Genomic DNA, 16,476 nt, shown 5'->3' with positions numbered 1-16,476 from the left:
AGCCATTATTATAATAAATAGAAAGATTTATGTCTTTAAGTAAGTTTCAAGATTTGGGAAACCATCAATAAATCGAAAGCAACAACACACAGTAGTGCTCTCTATAGAAGTGTGTCACCAACGAAGGCCGACATCAATCATACATCCCAAGAGACAGACCTTTCTGGCCTTCGTAGTCATCGACTCGACTAGCTCTGTTTCGTCTTCTTTTCTTTGTTTTTGTGGGCTATCCGTTTCTTTGCTTCCAAATTTTTGTTTTTCTTTTGTCCTTTGTTTTGTAAGTTTGTAACGCCAAACTTTTTCTCCGGCATAATATACCCATAAAATTAAAAGATGTTTTAAAGAAAAAGTAAGACAATGAGTTTTATGATAGGAATTAATTATTTAGTCTTCGACATAAAACAGGTCAACCAAAAAGAACAGTGAGTAAGAATTGGGAAGAAAAGTAAAATGATTAGTTTTGCATGTAGGGCTTGGCCTAAATCGAAGGATGACTTGTATTACGATATTGATTGATTGAAATTAGCTTATTCTTTGGGTGGTATATGGTATCCATGTACATATAATTAATGACTTGTATAGTTTTAGCTATTTTCTTTGTTAAAAAACTTAAAATAAAGCAATATATAATATTTCATTCTTGTATATTGGTCACCACACCAAAAAGAAAAGAAAAAAAAAGAAGCTATTTATTTACTAATTTTTAAAATTAATAAATATAGTTTTCAGCAAGATAATATAATTTAATTTTTATTTTTATAAAATAAAAATAAAAATCTGTTCGTAGTAATTAGTAGTAAAAACAAAATACTGAAATATGATTGTCCGGAACCGGATAGATTCCTTTCAGACTGTTAAATTATACTACGAGGGAAATTAAAAACACAAAGGCATATACTTTATTTTTATTATCTTTTAAGTAATAAAACAATTATAATTAGTTCTTATCTCTCTCTCTTATTTGGTTCATCTTCTTCTCTCTGGCCTCTCTCTCTCTCTCTACACCACAACACGTACACAGACCTGATTCCTCTTTCTTACCTCAAGGCTCTTCCTTCCTTGTCATCTTGTTGCCGAATCCGCTTAATCTGCTTACCCTCGAAGAGGTATGCTCACTTCTCTCTCTTATCTCCCTCCTTCTTTTGTTATACTCTCTCTTCTCTTCTCTGATCTTTACTGCTCTGTTTTTTGGTGGTATTTTTGATCAGGTTTTAATAAAGTTTCGACCTTTACTTGATTTTAAACGACTCTAGATTTTGGGTTTTTGTATTTCGATCCATGGGTTCATACCCGGATGGATTCCCTGGATCCATGGACCAGTTCGATTTCACTAGCGAGTTTGATTTGCCTGCCTCCTCCAACAATACCACCTTAGGTTTAGCTGCTACTAATGGATTCTATCTAGATGAGCCTTTCTTAGACTTCGCATCCATGGATCCTCCTCTTCCACAGTCTTATCCCCATAACAACAACAACAAGGCTGCAGTAGCAGAAGGAGATCTGTTATCATCCCCATCTGATGACGCTGATTTCTCTGATTCCGTTTTGAAGTATATAAGCCAAGTTCTTATGGAAGAGGACATGGAAGAGAAGCCTTGTATGTTTCATGACGCCTTGGCTCTTCAAGCTGCTGAGAAATCTCTCTATGAGGCCCTTGGCGAAAAGTACCCTTCTTCTTCTTCCTCTGCTTCTATTGACCATCATGAGAAACTGACTCATGATAGCCCTGATGGTTCTTGTTCAGGTGGTGCCTTTAGTGATTACGCTAGCACCACTACTACTACTTCCTCTGATTCACACTGGAGTGTTGATGGTTTTGAGAATAGATCTTCTTGGTTACAGTCACCTATGCCGAGTAATTTTGTTTTCCAGTCCACTTCTAGGTCCAACAGTGTCACGGTTGGTGGTGCTGGTGGTAATAGGTCAGGTTTTGGCGATGATTTGGTTTCTAATATGTTTAAAGATAGTGAATTGGCTATGCAGTTCAAGAGAGGGGTGGAGGAAGCGAGTAAGTTCCTTCCTAAATCTTCTCAGCTCTTTATCGATGTGGATAGTTACATCCCGAGTAATTCAGGTTCCAAGGAAAATGGTTCTGAGGTTTTTGTTAAGGCAGAGAAGAAGGATGAGACAGAACATCACAGATTGACTGGAAAGAAAAGCCATTGGCGTGACGATGATGAGGATTCTGTTGAAGAAAGAAGTAACAAGCAATCAGCTGTTTATGTTGAGGAAAGTGAGCTTTCTGAAATGTTTGATAAGATCTTGGTATGTGGCCCTGGGAAACCTGTATGCATTCTTGACCAGAAGTTTCCAGCAGAGCCTGCCAATGTTGAGACGACACAGCAAATTGCGGTGCAGTCAAATGGAGCAAAGATTCGTGGGAAGAAATCAACTGCTACTACTAGTCTAAGTAACGATTCAGGGAAGAAAGAAACTGCTGATTTGAGGACTCTTTTGGTGTTATGTGCACAAGCTGTATCAGTGGATGATCGTAGAACCGCCAATGAAATGCTAAGACAGATAAGGGAGCATTCTTCACCTCTAGGCAACGGGTCAGAGAGATTGGCTCATTATTTTGCAAATAGTCTTGAAGCACGCTTAGCTGGGACTGGTACACAGATATACACCGCTTTATCTTCAAAGAAAACATCTGCTGCAGACATGTTGAAGGCTTACCAGACATACATGTCGGTCTGTCCGTTTAAAAAAGCTGCTATCATATTTGCTAATCACAGCCTGATGCGTTTCACTGCAAACGCCAACACGATCCATATAATAGATTTTGGGATATCTTACGGTTTTCAATGGCCTGCGCTTATTCATCGCCTCTCGCTCAGGCCTGGTGGTTCGCCTAAGCTTCGGATTACTGGTATAGAGCTTCCTCAACGCGGTTTTAGACCAGCGGAAGGAGTTCAGGAGACTGGTAATCGTTTGGCTCGATACTGTCAGCGACACAATGTTCCGTTTGAGTACAACGCAATTGCTCAGAAATGGGAAACGATCAAAGTTGAAGACTTAAAGCTTCGACAAGGAGAGTTTGTGGCTGTAAACTCTTTGTTCCGTTTCAAGAACCTTCTAGATGAGACCGTTCTGGTGAACAGCCCGAGAGATGCTGTTTTGAAGCTGATAAGAAAAGTAAACCCAAATGTCTTCATCCCGGCGATCCTAAGTGGAAACTACAACGCGCCATTCTTTGTCACAAGGTTCAGAGAAGCGTTGTTTCATTACTCGGCTGTGCTTGATATGTGTGACTCGAAGCTAACGAGGGAAGACGAGATGAGGCTGATGTTTGAGAAAGAGTTTTATGGGAGAGAGATTATTAATGTTGTGGCTTGTGAAGGAACGGAGAGAGTGGAGAGACCAGAGACGTATAAGCAGTGGCAGGCGAGATTGATCAGAGCAGGATTTAGACAGCTTCCGCTTGAGAAGGAACTGATGCAAAATCTGAAGATAAAAATCGATAACGGGTACGATAAAAACTTCGATGTTGATCAAAACAGTAATTGGTTGCTTCAAGGTTGGAAAGGTAGGATCGTGTATGCTTCATCTATTTGGGTTCCTTCGTCTTCATAGATGTTCTTTCTTGCCTCCTAAGCGACTGTTAGTAGGGCTTTTTCTGTTGATAGTCACTCGCCAACAGGAGTAAGATTAAGTTCAGAGTTAGGTTCTTCTTGGACACTAGGGGTATTGTTGTTATATGCTTGTGGCATAGCGTGTTTGTTTGTAAGAGTAATAACATATAATATGAGATATAGTAGTACTCACTGCATGATCTTTTGCTATATATGTTCATGTAATCTTTTGTTGCATAAATAATGAAATGTTACATTTTTTTTCCAATGTCTTGTTTATAAAAAGTTCTCTATTGCATTGATCAGGCTCGCAGAGTGTGACATGTCCTACAGTAGGACTCCTATATACCAAAGAACAAAAACTCTTTAGAAAAGTAGATAATCATGTATTAGGACAATATAATCAGAAATAATGCAAACTTTGAAACATGGAAAGTGGAAACTCCTATGAATCAATAGTATGACATGTTTCTTAGGAGTTATTGATTGAACAACAAAAATAATTTCAAATTCAAAGAAATAATCAATCCAATGAACTTTTCCTAACTAATATTTCCAATAATTTTTTGTAACTCTAAAAAAAAGTTTCAATATTTAATTTGGAGACAGAAAAAAGGGGATAAATAAATGAGATCAAACGTGACACCCACTTCAATTTCGAGTTTTTTCTGACATTATATAGTACTAGTATAATGTATTTTTTCATGTACATACGAGTATACAATATTGTATGGTGAGAATCTCACAAATATATGTCAGAATGACATTGTGAATGAGAGAGATCAGATCTGGAGGAGTCCTTTCTATGTTCTTTGTGTATTTTTATTATCGTGGTTCTATATAATAATTACAATCAAATCGCTTAAGTATTCCATCAGCAACTTTTAAAAATAATTCCTATTGGTCAGATAATCAACTCTACCTATCAGGAACCTTTATTAATCTTGCTCTCCAAGTTTTCGCATATGAAACTCTTTTCTTTTGTCAACTTGAAACCTTTGGAATCAAAATTAATAAATATATATATCTTTTGTGCGAAACACTTTTGACTTTACATCAAAAATAATAATATCATGAAACAAGAGTTGATCAAGTACATATGGACAATAAATATATAAAAATATAACCAATCTAATGCAGTCGAAATTTGCAACTAATTAGATTTTTTTTTTTAGAAGTTGCTATCATGTATAATTGCAAACAAGAAATAAAAAAAAACATCAGTTCTATGATTTACGTAATAATATAAATTAATGGTTTGCGTATACCATTTGTACGGTTTGACTGCAGCTAATAAACAGAAACACTCACTATCTATCATAGTCCAAATAATTAAGAATATTACTTAAACTAGTTTTTTAAAACACTCAAAAAAAAATTAAAAATCAGAAATACACAATTGGATTACATAAAAGAAATATAAAGATCCTAATTCGTCGACATATATTCAACTTTCGAAATATTGTCAACTTAGTCTTTCGAAATACTTTCTTAATGCACTACAAATAAGTTATTTTACGTTTTGCAGTTTCACAAACAACATATGGATCATATAAGAGTATGTATCGTTAGTCGGTCTAACATATGGATTATACAAACTTAATGTGGGGATTAGGAGACAATCACTACTATAAAAAGAATAGATTCCTCCTCGACCACTAGTCACATAAAAATGGCAACTTTTTTGCGATTAACATGACGATCACTACTACATACAGTACTTAGTAAATAAATAAAACAAATGGGCCCAACAAGCCCACGAATGAGAAACACTCATAAATGACAAGTCAAAAGCACCTCCTCGGACGAATCGCAAGACTGGTCTTGTCCCCCTTTTGAGTTTCCCGGGAAACTTCCTCCTCTCTAAATCTCTCTACAGTTCTCTCGATTTCTTGCTTCTGCTCTCACGCATATAGCAATTATACCCAATCCTATTTGCATATGTCCCATAAAGTTTTATGCTTTTTGTAACTTCATGATCTAAAAAAAATAAAGTTGACGCCTTTTTCTTGCCTTCTTCTACTTTTCCCCACTTATTCTTCTTCTTCAGATGTAAGCAATGTTGTTTCCGATTTCACCTCATCCTTTGCTGAATCTTTTGTAAAGTTCTGTGTTTTCTTTCTTTTCTTCTTGTATTTGTGAAAGAGGGAATCAAATTCCGTGAATTAGGGTTTTTGAATTCAAAAAAGTTTCCTTTTTTATTTTGGAATTGATGGAATCCAAAAATTACTCAAGGGTGGTCAACGGTTACGAGTGTTACGATGTGAGTTTCTTACCAAATCAGATTCCTGATCTTGGTTTCGGTGTTCCTTCTTCGACCGATTTCGATCTCCGTATTGATCAATATCACCACCACCACCAACCTTCTTCGATTTGGGTTCCTCCTCCATCACAAGATGATCAATACTCTCCTCCTGCTGATGAGATTGATTCTGAAAACACCCTTTTGAAATATGTAAACCAGCTTCTCATGGAAGAGAGTATCGCTGAGAATCAATCTATGTTCTACGATTCATTGGCTCTGCGACAGACTGAAGAAATGCTGCAGCAAGTGATCAACGACTCCCAAACTCAGTCTCATCTTCCTAACTCTGTTACTACTTCTAGTAGTAGTAATAGTAGTGGTGATTACTGGAGCAGTAGTAACAGCACTGAAACAGCCGCTAACTCTACTACAGAGACTGAAGTGTTGTATGATAATCATCTTGTTGATTCCGGTGTTGTGTCGGATCCAAGGTCAAACATGTTGCAATTCGGACAGCCGGACAACGAGGTTCTTGTCAGGAGTATGTTTAGTGATGCAGATTCTGTTATGCAGTTTAAGAGAGGGCTAGAGGAAGCTAGCAAGTTTCTTCCTAATACTGATCAATGGATCTTTAATCTTGATCCGGAGAAAGAAAGAGTTGTTCCGGTGAAAGAAGAGAAAGATTGGTCCGGTATCTCGAGAGCTAGGAAGAGTCATCACGCGCGTGAGGAAGAAGAAGATGATCTAGAGGAAACTAGGAGTAGTAAGCAGTATGCAGTGAATGTGGAAGACGGGAAATTAACAGAAATGTTTGATAAGGTTTTGCTTCTTGATGGCGAATGTGATCCGCAGATTCAAGAAGATGGCGAGAATGGTTCAAACAAGGTACTTCATCAGGCTAAGAAAGGAACCGGCCGGGGTAAAAAGAAGAGTCAAGCTGTTGATTTCCGCACACTACTAACGCTATGTGCACAGTCCGTTTCAGCAGGGGATAAGATTACAGCTGATGATTTGCTGAGGCAGATAAGGAAACAGAGTTCACCTCTTGGTGATGCATCACAGAGACTAGCTCATTTCTTTGCTAATGCGCTTGAGGCTCGTCTTCAAGGAAGCTCAGGGAACACGATCCAGAGTTATTACGATTCTATTATCTCGAAGAAACGAACAGCTGCACAGATTCTTAAATTCTACCATGTGTTCTTGTCTGCATCTCCGTTTATGACTTTGATATATTTCTACTCAAACAAGATGATTCTTGATGCTGCCAAGGATGCTTCGGTTCTTCATATAATCGATTTCGGGATCCTTTACGGTTTCCAGTGGCCGATGTTTATACAGCACTTGTCAAAGAACAAAACCGGGCTAAGGAAACTACGGATCACGGGCATTGAGCTTCCTCAACACGGGTTTCGTCCAACCGAGAGAATACAGGATACGGGTAGAAGACTTACGGAGTATTGCAAACGGTTTGGTATACCGTTTGAGTACAATGCTATTGCGTCTAAGAACTGGGAAACAATCCGGATAGAGGAGTTCAAGATCCGACCAAACGAGGTTCTTGCGGTTAATACAGTTCTCCGGTTCAAGAACCTCCGAGACGCGACTCCAGGGGAGGAGGATTGTCCGAGGGACGGGTTCTTGAAACTAATCAGAGACATGAACCCTAACGTTTTCCTCAGCTCGACGATTAACGGATCTTTTAACGCTCCATTCTTCACCACACGGTTCAAAGAAGCTCTGTTTCACTACTCGGCGCTCTTTGACTTGTTTGGTGCGACTCTGTCGCGAGAAAACCCGGAGAGGATACATTTCGAAGGGGAGTTTTACGGGAGAGAAGTGATGAACGTGATAGCTTGTGAAGGTGTAGATAGAGTCGAGAGACCGGAGACTTACAAGCAATGGCAAGTGAGGATGATTAGGGCTGGTTTTAAGCAAAAGCCTGTCAAGGCAGAGCTTGTCGAGTCATTTAGGGTGAAAATGAAGAAATGGGGTTATCACAAAGACTTTGTCCTTGACGAAGATAGTAACTGGTTCTTACAAGGTTGGAAAGGTCGCATCCTATTCTCTTCTTCTTGTTGGGTCCCTTCTTAGCTTTTGTGTTTCTTCTCTTAAAGAGTGTCATGTAGTCCCAAGTTCTGTTTTATTTTTCTTCTGGAGGCAGAGCTTGTGGTGGACTTGTTTGGTGTACTTGATGCTCTTTACTTTTGCTGTATACAATGACACTCTCTACTGTGATTAAAGCTAAACACTTTTACAGAGTAATAGTTTTCATTATTGGAGTATTCCAATTGTTGATGATTCTCTGAACAGAGCAAATTGATAGAGCTAAATAAAATTGATACTTCTCCAGAAAGAACAATCCCTCCCTCACGGAGGGTACAGGAGCGTGTGTTTCGTTATTGCCGGCTTGGATTAAATTTACAATGAGTACTAGTATTAACTTTGGGTGTCTCCAAAACGTCTACGTTGGAACCACCTGTGGCTCAAGCGGCGGAACTCCATCATCCTCCACAGGCTTCAATGTCACAGACTCCTTCTGGCTATCCTTCTCCGTCTCTTCAAATCCAGATTTAAACCTGTCGTAATTCGTTGTCTCACCCGACTTAAACGGACGCTCACCCAAAACTTTAGCGAGATCATCCTGATGCAAAACTTCCTTCTCTAGCAAGAGCTCAGCGATCTGAGCCACTTGCTCTTTGTGTTCCTCGATCAGCTCAACAGTTCGCTTGTAAGCTTTGCCAACCCATTCTCGGACCTCTTCGTCTATCATTGCACCGGTTCTGTTGCTGTACGGTTTTGAGAACTCGTCTTCCTTTTGCGGGAACGAAAGCAATCCAATCTTGTCGCTGAATCCGTACACCGCCACTTGCGCGTATGTCATCTTGGTCACCTTCTCAAGATCGTTCTGAGCCCCCGTCGATATTCTTCCTATCAATACCTGAAATCAAGACCCACCAAAAAAACAGGATTCACACAGCTTGAAAAACAAATGACAGAAATTTTATGACCTGAAACGGTAATGAGAGGTCTTGACTTCTACACCAGGATATCAAAAAGAGAGTTTTAAGCTTTGCGTATGTTTTTTTGCAATAAAGAGAGCATTTTGGGATATATATCCCTACATTTGATCCTTCACTCATAACACTTTCAGTTTCACAACCAAAAAGAGTTGGACGTTGATAGATTTACCTGTTCAGCTGCCCTGCCACCGAGAGTCATGCAAGTCATGTCGAAGAGTTGCTCTTTGGTCATGAGCAAGTTTTCATTTGGAACGTACTGGGCAAACCCGAGTGCTGCTGTGCCACGAGGAACGATAGTCACTTTTAGTAATGGTTCAGCATGTTCCAGGAACCACCCAGCAACCGCGTGGCCAGATTCATGATATGCTACTGTACGCCTTTCCAGCTTGCTTATTACCTGTGGCCATGCAACCACCCAAAAATCTTATAGGAACATTCAGGTTTCCATTGGGAATAACAAGATGCAATCTTTAGCTGATAGTGATACTTCACCAATTTGTTGGGTTTCAAACTTGAGATCTATCCTAGATTCCTATCGAAAAGACTCTAAATATAACCAAAAATGAACATATCATATATATAAAAAACGGCTATAAAGATATAAACAGTATAATTTTGTTGATTAGGCGAAAGCACATACCCGGTTTTTCTTCTCCAGACCTCCAATAACACGATCGATTGCAGAGTCAAAGTGCGCCATAGTAACTGTTGCTCCTTCATGTCTGGCAGCAATAAGAGCCGCCTCATTACAGACATTCGCAATGTCAGCTCCAGCAAATCCGGGAGTGAGAGCTGCAAGCCTTTGCGAGTAATATGAGGGCTCGTGATCAAGTTTAATCTTCTTCAGGTATATCTGGAATATCTGGTCTCGGCCTTTAATATCAGGTTTATCTATGGTTATCTGACGATCAAACCGGCCAGGCCGTAATAAAGCTTTATCAAGGATATCTGGCCTGTTAGTCCCAGCAAGGACGACAACTCCAGCGGTAGTACCAAATCCATCCATTTCAACTAGCAGCTGATTAAGTGTGCTTTCACGCTCATCATTTCCACCTGAGAAACCTCCACGTCCTCTCGCACGGCCAATTGCATCGATCTCATCAATAAATATAATGCTAGGTGCACATTGTCTAGCCTCTTGAAACAAGTTTCTCACTCTGGAAGGTCCAACACCAACAAACATTTCCATGAAATCTGAACCAGATATAGACAAAAACGGCACAGCTGATTCCCCTGCAGTAGCTTTTGCTAGAAGGGTCTTTCCAGTCCCTGGTGGGCCAACTAAAAGTGCACCTTTTGGAATTTTAGCTCCCAACTCTTCATATTTCTTTGGGTTCTGAAGGAAATGCACAAATTCCATAATTTCTTGTTTAGCCTCCTCGCATCCCGCAACATCTTTAAAATATATCTGGCAAAAACCAAAAAAAAAAGATCAGTTGTAAATCCCAATAGCATCATGAATGGGAAATGAGGGTGGTAATTCCATTCTGATTGAAATGCTAACCTTATTCTTGGAATTTTTATCGGCTCTCGTTATTTGAGCTTTCCCTATATTGAAAATTCCACGGCCACCCTTCCCACCAGGTCCGCCTACACCTCCCAGTCCACCTTGCATCCGTCTTGCCCCATAAACTAGCGTACCTAAGAGAAGTAAAGTCGGTGCAAACCTCAACAGTTCCTGGTACCAGATCATTTCAGAGACGTAGGTGACAGGAACAAAATCATGAGAATTGACGCCTATCGCTTCTTGGGCCTCTTCGAGTTTCTCCTCAAATGATTCAACACTACCAATATTAAAGTAGTACTTATACTGACCACTACGTCCTTTAGCAGGAACTCCATTACCAGGGCCTTGAACAACTTCTTCAGTTTGTGTTTTTGGTGAACTCCTCACATAGACTTTCGCAACTGACTTATTAGAAACATCTATGTGATCCACTAGACCAGGTTCAAGAAGCTTGTTTTTGAACTCCTGGAAACTAATCTGAACCAACAGATATACACGGAAAATTAATTAATATATCTCATGTCCATGAAATTAGATAGATAGCATAATATAGATAAATAGATCCAGAGTAAACAAAGTTTAGTTAAACATGCTTGCCTGTTGCTGGTCCCGGGAACCAAGCGAGAAAGTAGAAAGGATAAAAGCAATGGCCATCAGAGGAATTAACATATTTTGGAATTCTTTCGTGAACATGTCCCCAACATTTTCATTTTTGGCTTTTTTCGAACCCTCTGCATTGCAACAAATACATATCCAATTAGTAAAAGCTTCAAACAAACTNATCAAAAAGACAAAAAAAAAAAAAAAAAAAAAAAAAAAAAAAAAAAAGTCGAAGGGAGTAAATTCACAAAAAGATTGATACAGCAAATTTCAAAATAGTTTCATGACAACCTACATATTTCCTCCATACTATACATGTAATTCAAATCATTAGTACACTGATCAATTCTCAATAGCACAACTGCGAGTACCGTAGTTGGTAATTTGGTCAGCAAAGTTATAAGCTATCAATACCCTTGCTGGTCAAACATCTTCACTTAGTAAATCCTATAATTTTCTGCCTACTCATCAAACAAAACTCACAAATAGTCTAATTAATTTTGCATATCACAAAATGGAGTCGAAATCCAAAGTTAGTAAAGGAATGTCACACGAACCTTCACCTCTGGATTCGGATTTCTGCTCATTCTTGGGTGCTTGCTTAGTATCTTTTGGATAGTAGTTCTCGTAATCTGCACACAAAATATAGCCATTTATGAGAGAATCCAAAAACAAAATGGGCACCAATTTATCACTCATATTGATATGAACAAAACTAATTTGATTCCGTATGACAATAAAGGGTTTTGAATGCATACTCTTCTTCTTAGGGGTTTGGCTAGAAAAGAACCGACGCAAGCTAGGGTTAGCGAAAACGCGGCTTAAATCACCACTTCTATCCACCCCCTTGCGAGCAGCTAAAGAAGCAAAGTGCCGCCTCAGAAACCCTAATCCACCATTTACCTGATTAGCCGCCGCCTCGAGATTCGACGGCGCTCGAAGCCTCCCTTCGCTTAAAATCGCCGATCTCACACCACCTCCGTACACAAATCCCTAATTTCACCAGGATTTAAAAGAAAAAAAAAAAAATAGGAATTTTAAAACACACACAAAATTAACAACAACCATCTGGTGGGGAAAAGTATCACACATTCAAACGAACCTTGGAACGAGAGGAACGAGCGATGGAGGAACCGAGCTTGGAGAATATCATTGTCAAAGAATCAATACGAACAAAACTGAGATCGCATAATACACAGAGAAACCGAAATCGGAGATTTTAAAATCAAAACCCCAACGGAGAAAGATGGCAGCTTTCGATTTCAGATAAAGCAAAAAAGGAGTGAAATTTACAGAAGTGATGAAGATGCGCTGCGGCAATTGAAAGAAATCAAAGAACCCAGAACGAAAAATTTGTGATTTTTTATTATTATTATTTGTTGACAGAGCAAATTTATGTGACAACTTTGAGCTGCTTGGGTACCAAGACATCAACGCGTTCCAGACTCCAACATATGTTTATTTCAACCGGTTTGGTCTCTAAACCAACCGGTTCTTGGAGCGTGGTTCGGTATTTGAGTGGTAAAATTAGGGCCCTTGTTGAGCTAAATGGGCCTGGATTCCAACTAAACCCACATTATAAACGAGTGTGTGTGTGTATGTATGTGTGGCAACTTGTTACTACCTGAACATACCTACGCTTTAGCACGTGGCAGTACGTTCCTCCACGTGTCAGTTTCTACACCGCAAGCACTTAGCAACTTCCAGAACAAGCTACGCGCACTTGCAAAACTAAGCTAGCTTGTGTAATAAAGAAGCAATCACACTAATTAGGAAAGATAGTGAGAGAAAAATGGATAACTACGACGGAGACACGGTGACCGTTAAGGACGACTACAACATGGGATGTACAACGCCGACGCGTGATGACTGCAGGATACCAGCATATCCGCCGTGTCCGCCTCCAGTGAGAAGGAAGAGATCGGTACACTTTGGGAAAAGGAAGGAACCGCCGAAGAATGGATATTTTCAGCCGCCGGATCTAGACTTGTTCTTCTCGGTGGTGGCAGCCTCTAAACGACAACCTAGCTGCGCTTAGATTGCGAATCATCTTTTGACTTTTTTTATTATGTTATATGTATGCTAGCTATATCGTCGTCCCGTTCCTGGTTTGATTTTGTAAATGGGTGCGGGTTTGATTAAATACAGCTATGTTATGTATGTTGTATTATGTCTCCACGTCATGGAAGCATAAGCTTGACGATTCACATTAAGTGGTTCAGCTTCTTCTTCTTTTTTTTTTTGTTGTTGTGTGTGATGTATAGTGAATTAGTGATGTATGAGTATGATGATACGCAAAACAATGTTTGTATGAACTTTTTGTTGAACCAGTGTGGTTGAACTTTTTTATAGTTTTTGTTTGTTTTCTGTCGGTTTGGAGGCTGCTATACATAAGTGTTTTGCCTTTTTTGGTATTTTTTTCCTTTGTTAAAAGTATGAAGTATAAACGGTGATTGTATTACTTGCATGTGTAGTTACGGACGCATCTAAAACTTTTCTATAAACCTTTTTCGGGTAAATTGGAAGCTATGTCCTATGTGGTTGTATGGCATCAGTTGCACAACGTAAGAGGGAATGAATATGTCGAGTCTTGCAGTTTTCTTGCTTAATGTCGTATACAGTACTAATCTAGTCCAAGGGCCATGACTAATTCAAGATGTTAATGATGATGAGAATATGCTTGGACCACCAAGATCAGAGGATCACGGATCCTTCGTAACCTCTTCCTCTCAATTCTTTCTTATTTTGATCCGTACGTGTGTAGAAATCAGGGTGACAAAAAAATTGAAAACCCTTCTAACTTCAAAATTTTATCTGAACCGTGTGGGTTTTTGGAGTCTCTAACCAGTTTAAATTTAGGTTGTTTTAATTTGGCTGTTAGAATCTGCAATTTCACATAGGTTGAGTTATGAATATTGAAACTTAAAACTTATTTATTGAAAATCTTTTAAAATCCGGTTTCCATCATGGCGGGCGAGGAGTGCGACGGTGCATAATTCAATAATATTATTCAATGATAGAATTGGGGTAAAATAAATTGTTGAACTTTGGGTGTATCTTCTTCCATTATCAAATCTGAAAGAAAATCTTACCTTTAAACTTTTTTGTTGTCCTTTCTAGAAATAAAGTTCAAGGGGTCTCGTTTCTAGAAATAAGCTTACAAACACGAAGATTTAGTTTCACATTATAATCCGAAGATGAAACAATGTGTAGTGCTTAAATCATGATTATCTGATTTCTGATTAACATGGTTTTTTTTTTCTGATTAACATGGTTAAGATCACTTAATATGGGTATATACATCTTATTTTTTTTTTTGTTTTCTTACTAAACATTTTTTTCTGTAACACATCATCGTATACTGTACGTCTGTGACTTTGACGGACGAACAAACATGAACGTTCACCAATTGAGAAATGGTAAGAAGGACGTACGACGCAATGCTAATATATAGTACTAATATACTGTGATTAGTGGAGAGTGAGTTAATTTCGAGGAAGCCAGACTTTTTTTTTTTGAAAACAGAAGTGAGAAAAAAAACATGTGGAATATTATTAGACCAAAGCTGTCTACTCTTGGTCCCGATTTCAAAATTATTTATCGTAAGGAACACTTTACCCCCGTCCCTCTCTGCTCCTTTCTCTCCAAACACTCCCAAATGATAGACACACACAAAGAAAAGATATTAATGTTTTCAGTTTTTGAAAACTTGTATAATTGTAGACCACTGATTCATTATATATTATTCGAGAGACAAGTCCGCGCCTAGATTTTAGACGTTTCTAGACAAATTAGAAACCATGTCTCTTATTTTAACATCAACGTACTGTACCAACGATAGATAATGTGTGTTGTAGAAATTTCCATCTAGAAGAAAGTTCAACTTCGTCTAATTTAAAGATGTCATTTGGAAGTAGTTTTTGTATTCAAGGTACACTGTCGAATACTTGAGTTTCCTCCTCTAGTCGATCGATAATCATATTTTTTCATTTTGGACTAATACATATATATAGCCGTCGGCATGATTTAACAAAAAAATATATATCTTGCATTTTTGTGGAAGCTTTACTCTTAAACCAACCAATTTTAGAAATAGTGTTCTCCTACAAATTTTATTGTGGTTCCTGTCCCACTATGTCAGTTTTATTTATAAGTACAATTTATTGTGTTCTCTTTCTCATGTGACAGATGATTTATATTAACAACGCCTTAAATTGTAATACTATGGACTGCAATATAGTATACAAAGAATGATTAAGAAGGAAACCTAATTAAAAGCTTTGTTGAAAACTTAAAATAAACATAACTCTAACACAGAACTCAAGATTAAAACTCAAAACTTTGTTGATCTCTTTCTTTTATCTATTTAAAAGTTTTCAGATAACAAAAAGATACATAGAACGTTGTTAAGAATATACCAAAATAAACATGAAAATGCTTAGCTGTTCTGTCATAAAAAATTTTGTTTTATACAACTAAGTTCACCTTTTTTTTTTTGTTTTTCCTAGTACTATGATTTTGTACAATCATTACTGCTTTGAAAAAGTTTAATTAGGTGTAGGAGTTCCACTATGTAGTTAACTTAATCCAATTTTTTTTAATAAAAAAAATACTAGTAGTTGCACATTACCCGAATTATACGATTTAATTTAACTAATTCAATATTGAAGCAGCTCATTCTTAGTTATATTTTGGAAGCACTGACTATAAAATAGACATAAGCAGAGAGACACTATCCCTCTCTTTGCTTCCATTTCTCTCTCTCCCTCTCTCTAGATCACTATCTCTCCTTCTAAGCTCAATCACCACAAACTCACAATCAAACTAAAAGTAAGATTAAAAAAAAAAAAAAACAGAGACCCTTCATCCGAGTCGTCAGAAGCTCTCTTTTTCTATTTCTATAACTCTTCTGCAAACACACAGAGACATGGACGAGAAGTGGAAGCTGTCGAAAAAGGATGCATTAGCAGCGTCGTGTTCATCTTCTTCAACTTCATCTAAATCCAAGTTCTCTAGAAGCTACTCAACGAGTGCCTCTTCCTCAAAAGCTCCTGCATTCGTACGGAGCTCGTCCACCAAATGCTCAGTCCCTTCTTCTTCATCTTCGTCTTCAATGTCCAGAAGCTCTTCGAAAAAAGAGAAAGGGTCATCTTCCATAACTCAAAAGTACAGTAGCTTGGCCAAAGAACAGAAGGGAAGGTTTTACATCATGAGAAGGTGTGTGGCTATGCTTGTCTGTTGGCATAAACATGATTCCTAGGTAGATAGATAGATCTCATGCATTTTTTTTTCTTTAAATGATTAGATCAGTTTGATTCTCTACTCTTAAGTTGCTGCAAGTTTCCATACTAGTACATTGTAAGAAGAGATTCTTTTTTTTTTGATAATATATTATTACTATTAATTTAATTTTTGATAAGACAGAGTCATCATGTCTACAGAGAGAGGTATAAATAATTAAAAGTGTGTCGTCTGATGAAGAAAATTGAAAACATCGAACGTTTTTAACAAAAAAAAAAAAAAAAAAAAAAA

At 38.0% G+C, this 16,476-nt stretch overlaps 5 protein-coding genes across 6 annotated transcripts; 4 read left to right on the top strand and 1 right to left on the bottom strand.

Annotated features, from left to right (window-relative positions):
• Positions 950-3,840, top strand: LOC104754921 (scarecrow-like protein 14). The gene is made up of 2 exons (XM_010477211.2): positions 950-1,106; positions 1,209-3,840. Exon 2 carries the CDS (start codon positions 1,279-1,281, stop codon positions 3,571-3,573), a length of 2,295 nt encoding a protein of 764 aa, XP_010475513.1. The 5' UTR covers positions 950-1,106; positions 1,209-1,278; the 3' UTR covers positions 3,574-3,840.
• LOC104754918 (scarecrow-like protein 31) lies at positions 5,372-8,075 on the top strand. The gene has a single exon (XM_010477208.2). The coding sequence runs from the start codon at positions 5,785-5,787 to the stop codon at positions 7,906-7,908; it is 2,124 nt and encodes a 707-aa protein (XP_010475510.1). The 5' UTR covers positions 5,372-5,784; the 3' UTR covers positions 7,909-8,075.
• LOC104754919 (ATP-dependent zinc metalloprotease FTSH 10, mitochondrial) lies at positions 8,030-12,375 on the bottom strand. Of its 2 annotated transcripts, none has more exons than XM_010477209.2 (8): positions 12,047-12,375; positions 11,703-11,937; positions 11,502-11,576; positions 10,942-11,075; positions 10,342-10,821; positions 9,478-10,245; positions 9,007-9,234; positions 8,030-8,755 (listed from the first exon to the last, which is right to left on the bottom strand). In XM_010477209.2, exons 1-8 carry the CDS (start codon positions 12,095-12,097, stop codon positions 8,279-8,281), a joined length of 2,448 nt encoding a protein of 815 aa, XP_010475511.1. In that variant the 5' UTR covers positions 12,098-12,375; the 3' UTR covers positions 8,030-8,278. The 2 variants fall into 2 exon arrangements, with proteins under 2 accessions (XP_010475511.1, XP_010475512.1); XM_010477210.2 differs by having other exon boundaries at positions 11,508-11,576.
• LOC109130027 lies at positions 12,504-13,295 on the top strand. The gene has a single exon (XM_019239210.1). It carries the CDS (start codon positions 12,737-12,739, stop codon positions 12,980-12,982), a length of 246 nt encoding a protein of 81 aa, XP_019094755.1. The 5' UTR covers positions 12,504-12,736; the 3' UTR covers positions 12,983-13,295.
• Positions 15,614-16,353, top strand: LOC104754917 (putative protein TPRXL). The gene has a single exon (XM_010477207.2). The coding sequence runs from the start codon at positions 15,872-15,874 to the stop codon at positions 16,202-16,204; it is 333 nt and encodes a 110-aa protein (XP_010475509.1). The 5' UTR covers positions 15,614-15,871; the 3' UTR covers positions 16,205-16,353.

This window comes from Camelina sativa, chromosome 17 (assembly GCF_000633955.1).
Source record: "Camelina sativa cultivar DH55 chromosome 17, Cs, whole genome shotgun sequence".
In the NCBI taxonomy this organism is placed as follows: Eukaryota; Viridiplantae; Streptophyta; class Magnoliopsida; order Brassicales; family Brassicaceae; genus Camelina; species Camelina sativa.
This window is presented reverse-complemented; position numbering and strand designations above follow the sequence as displayed.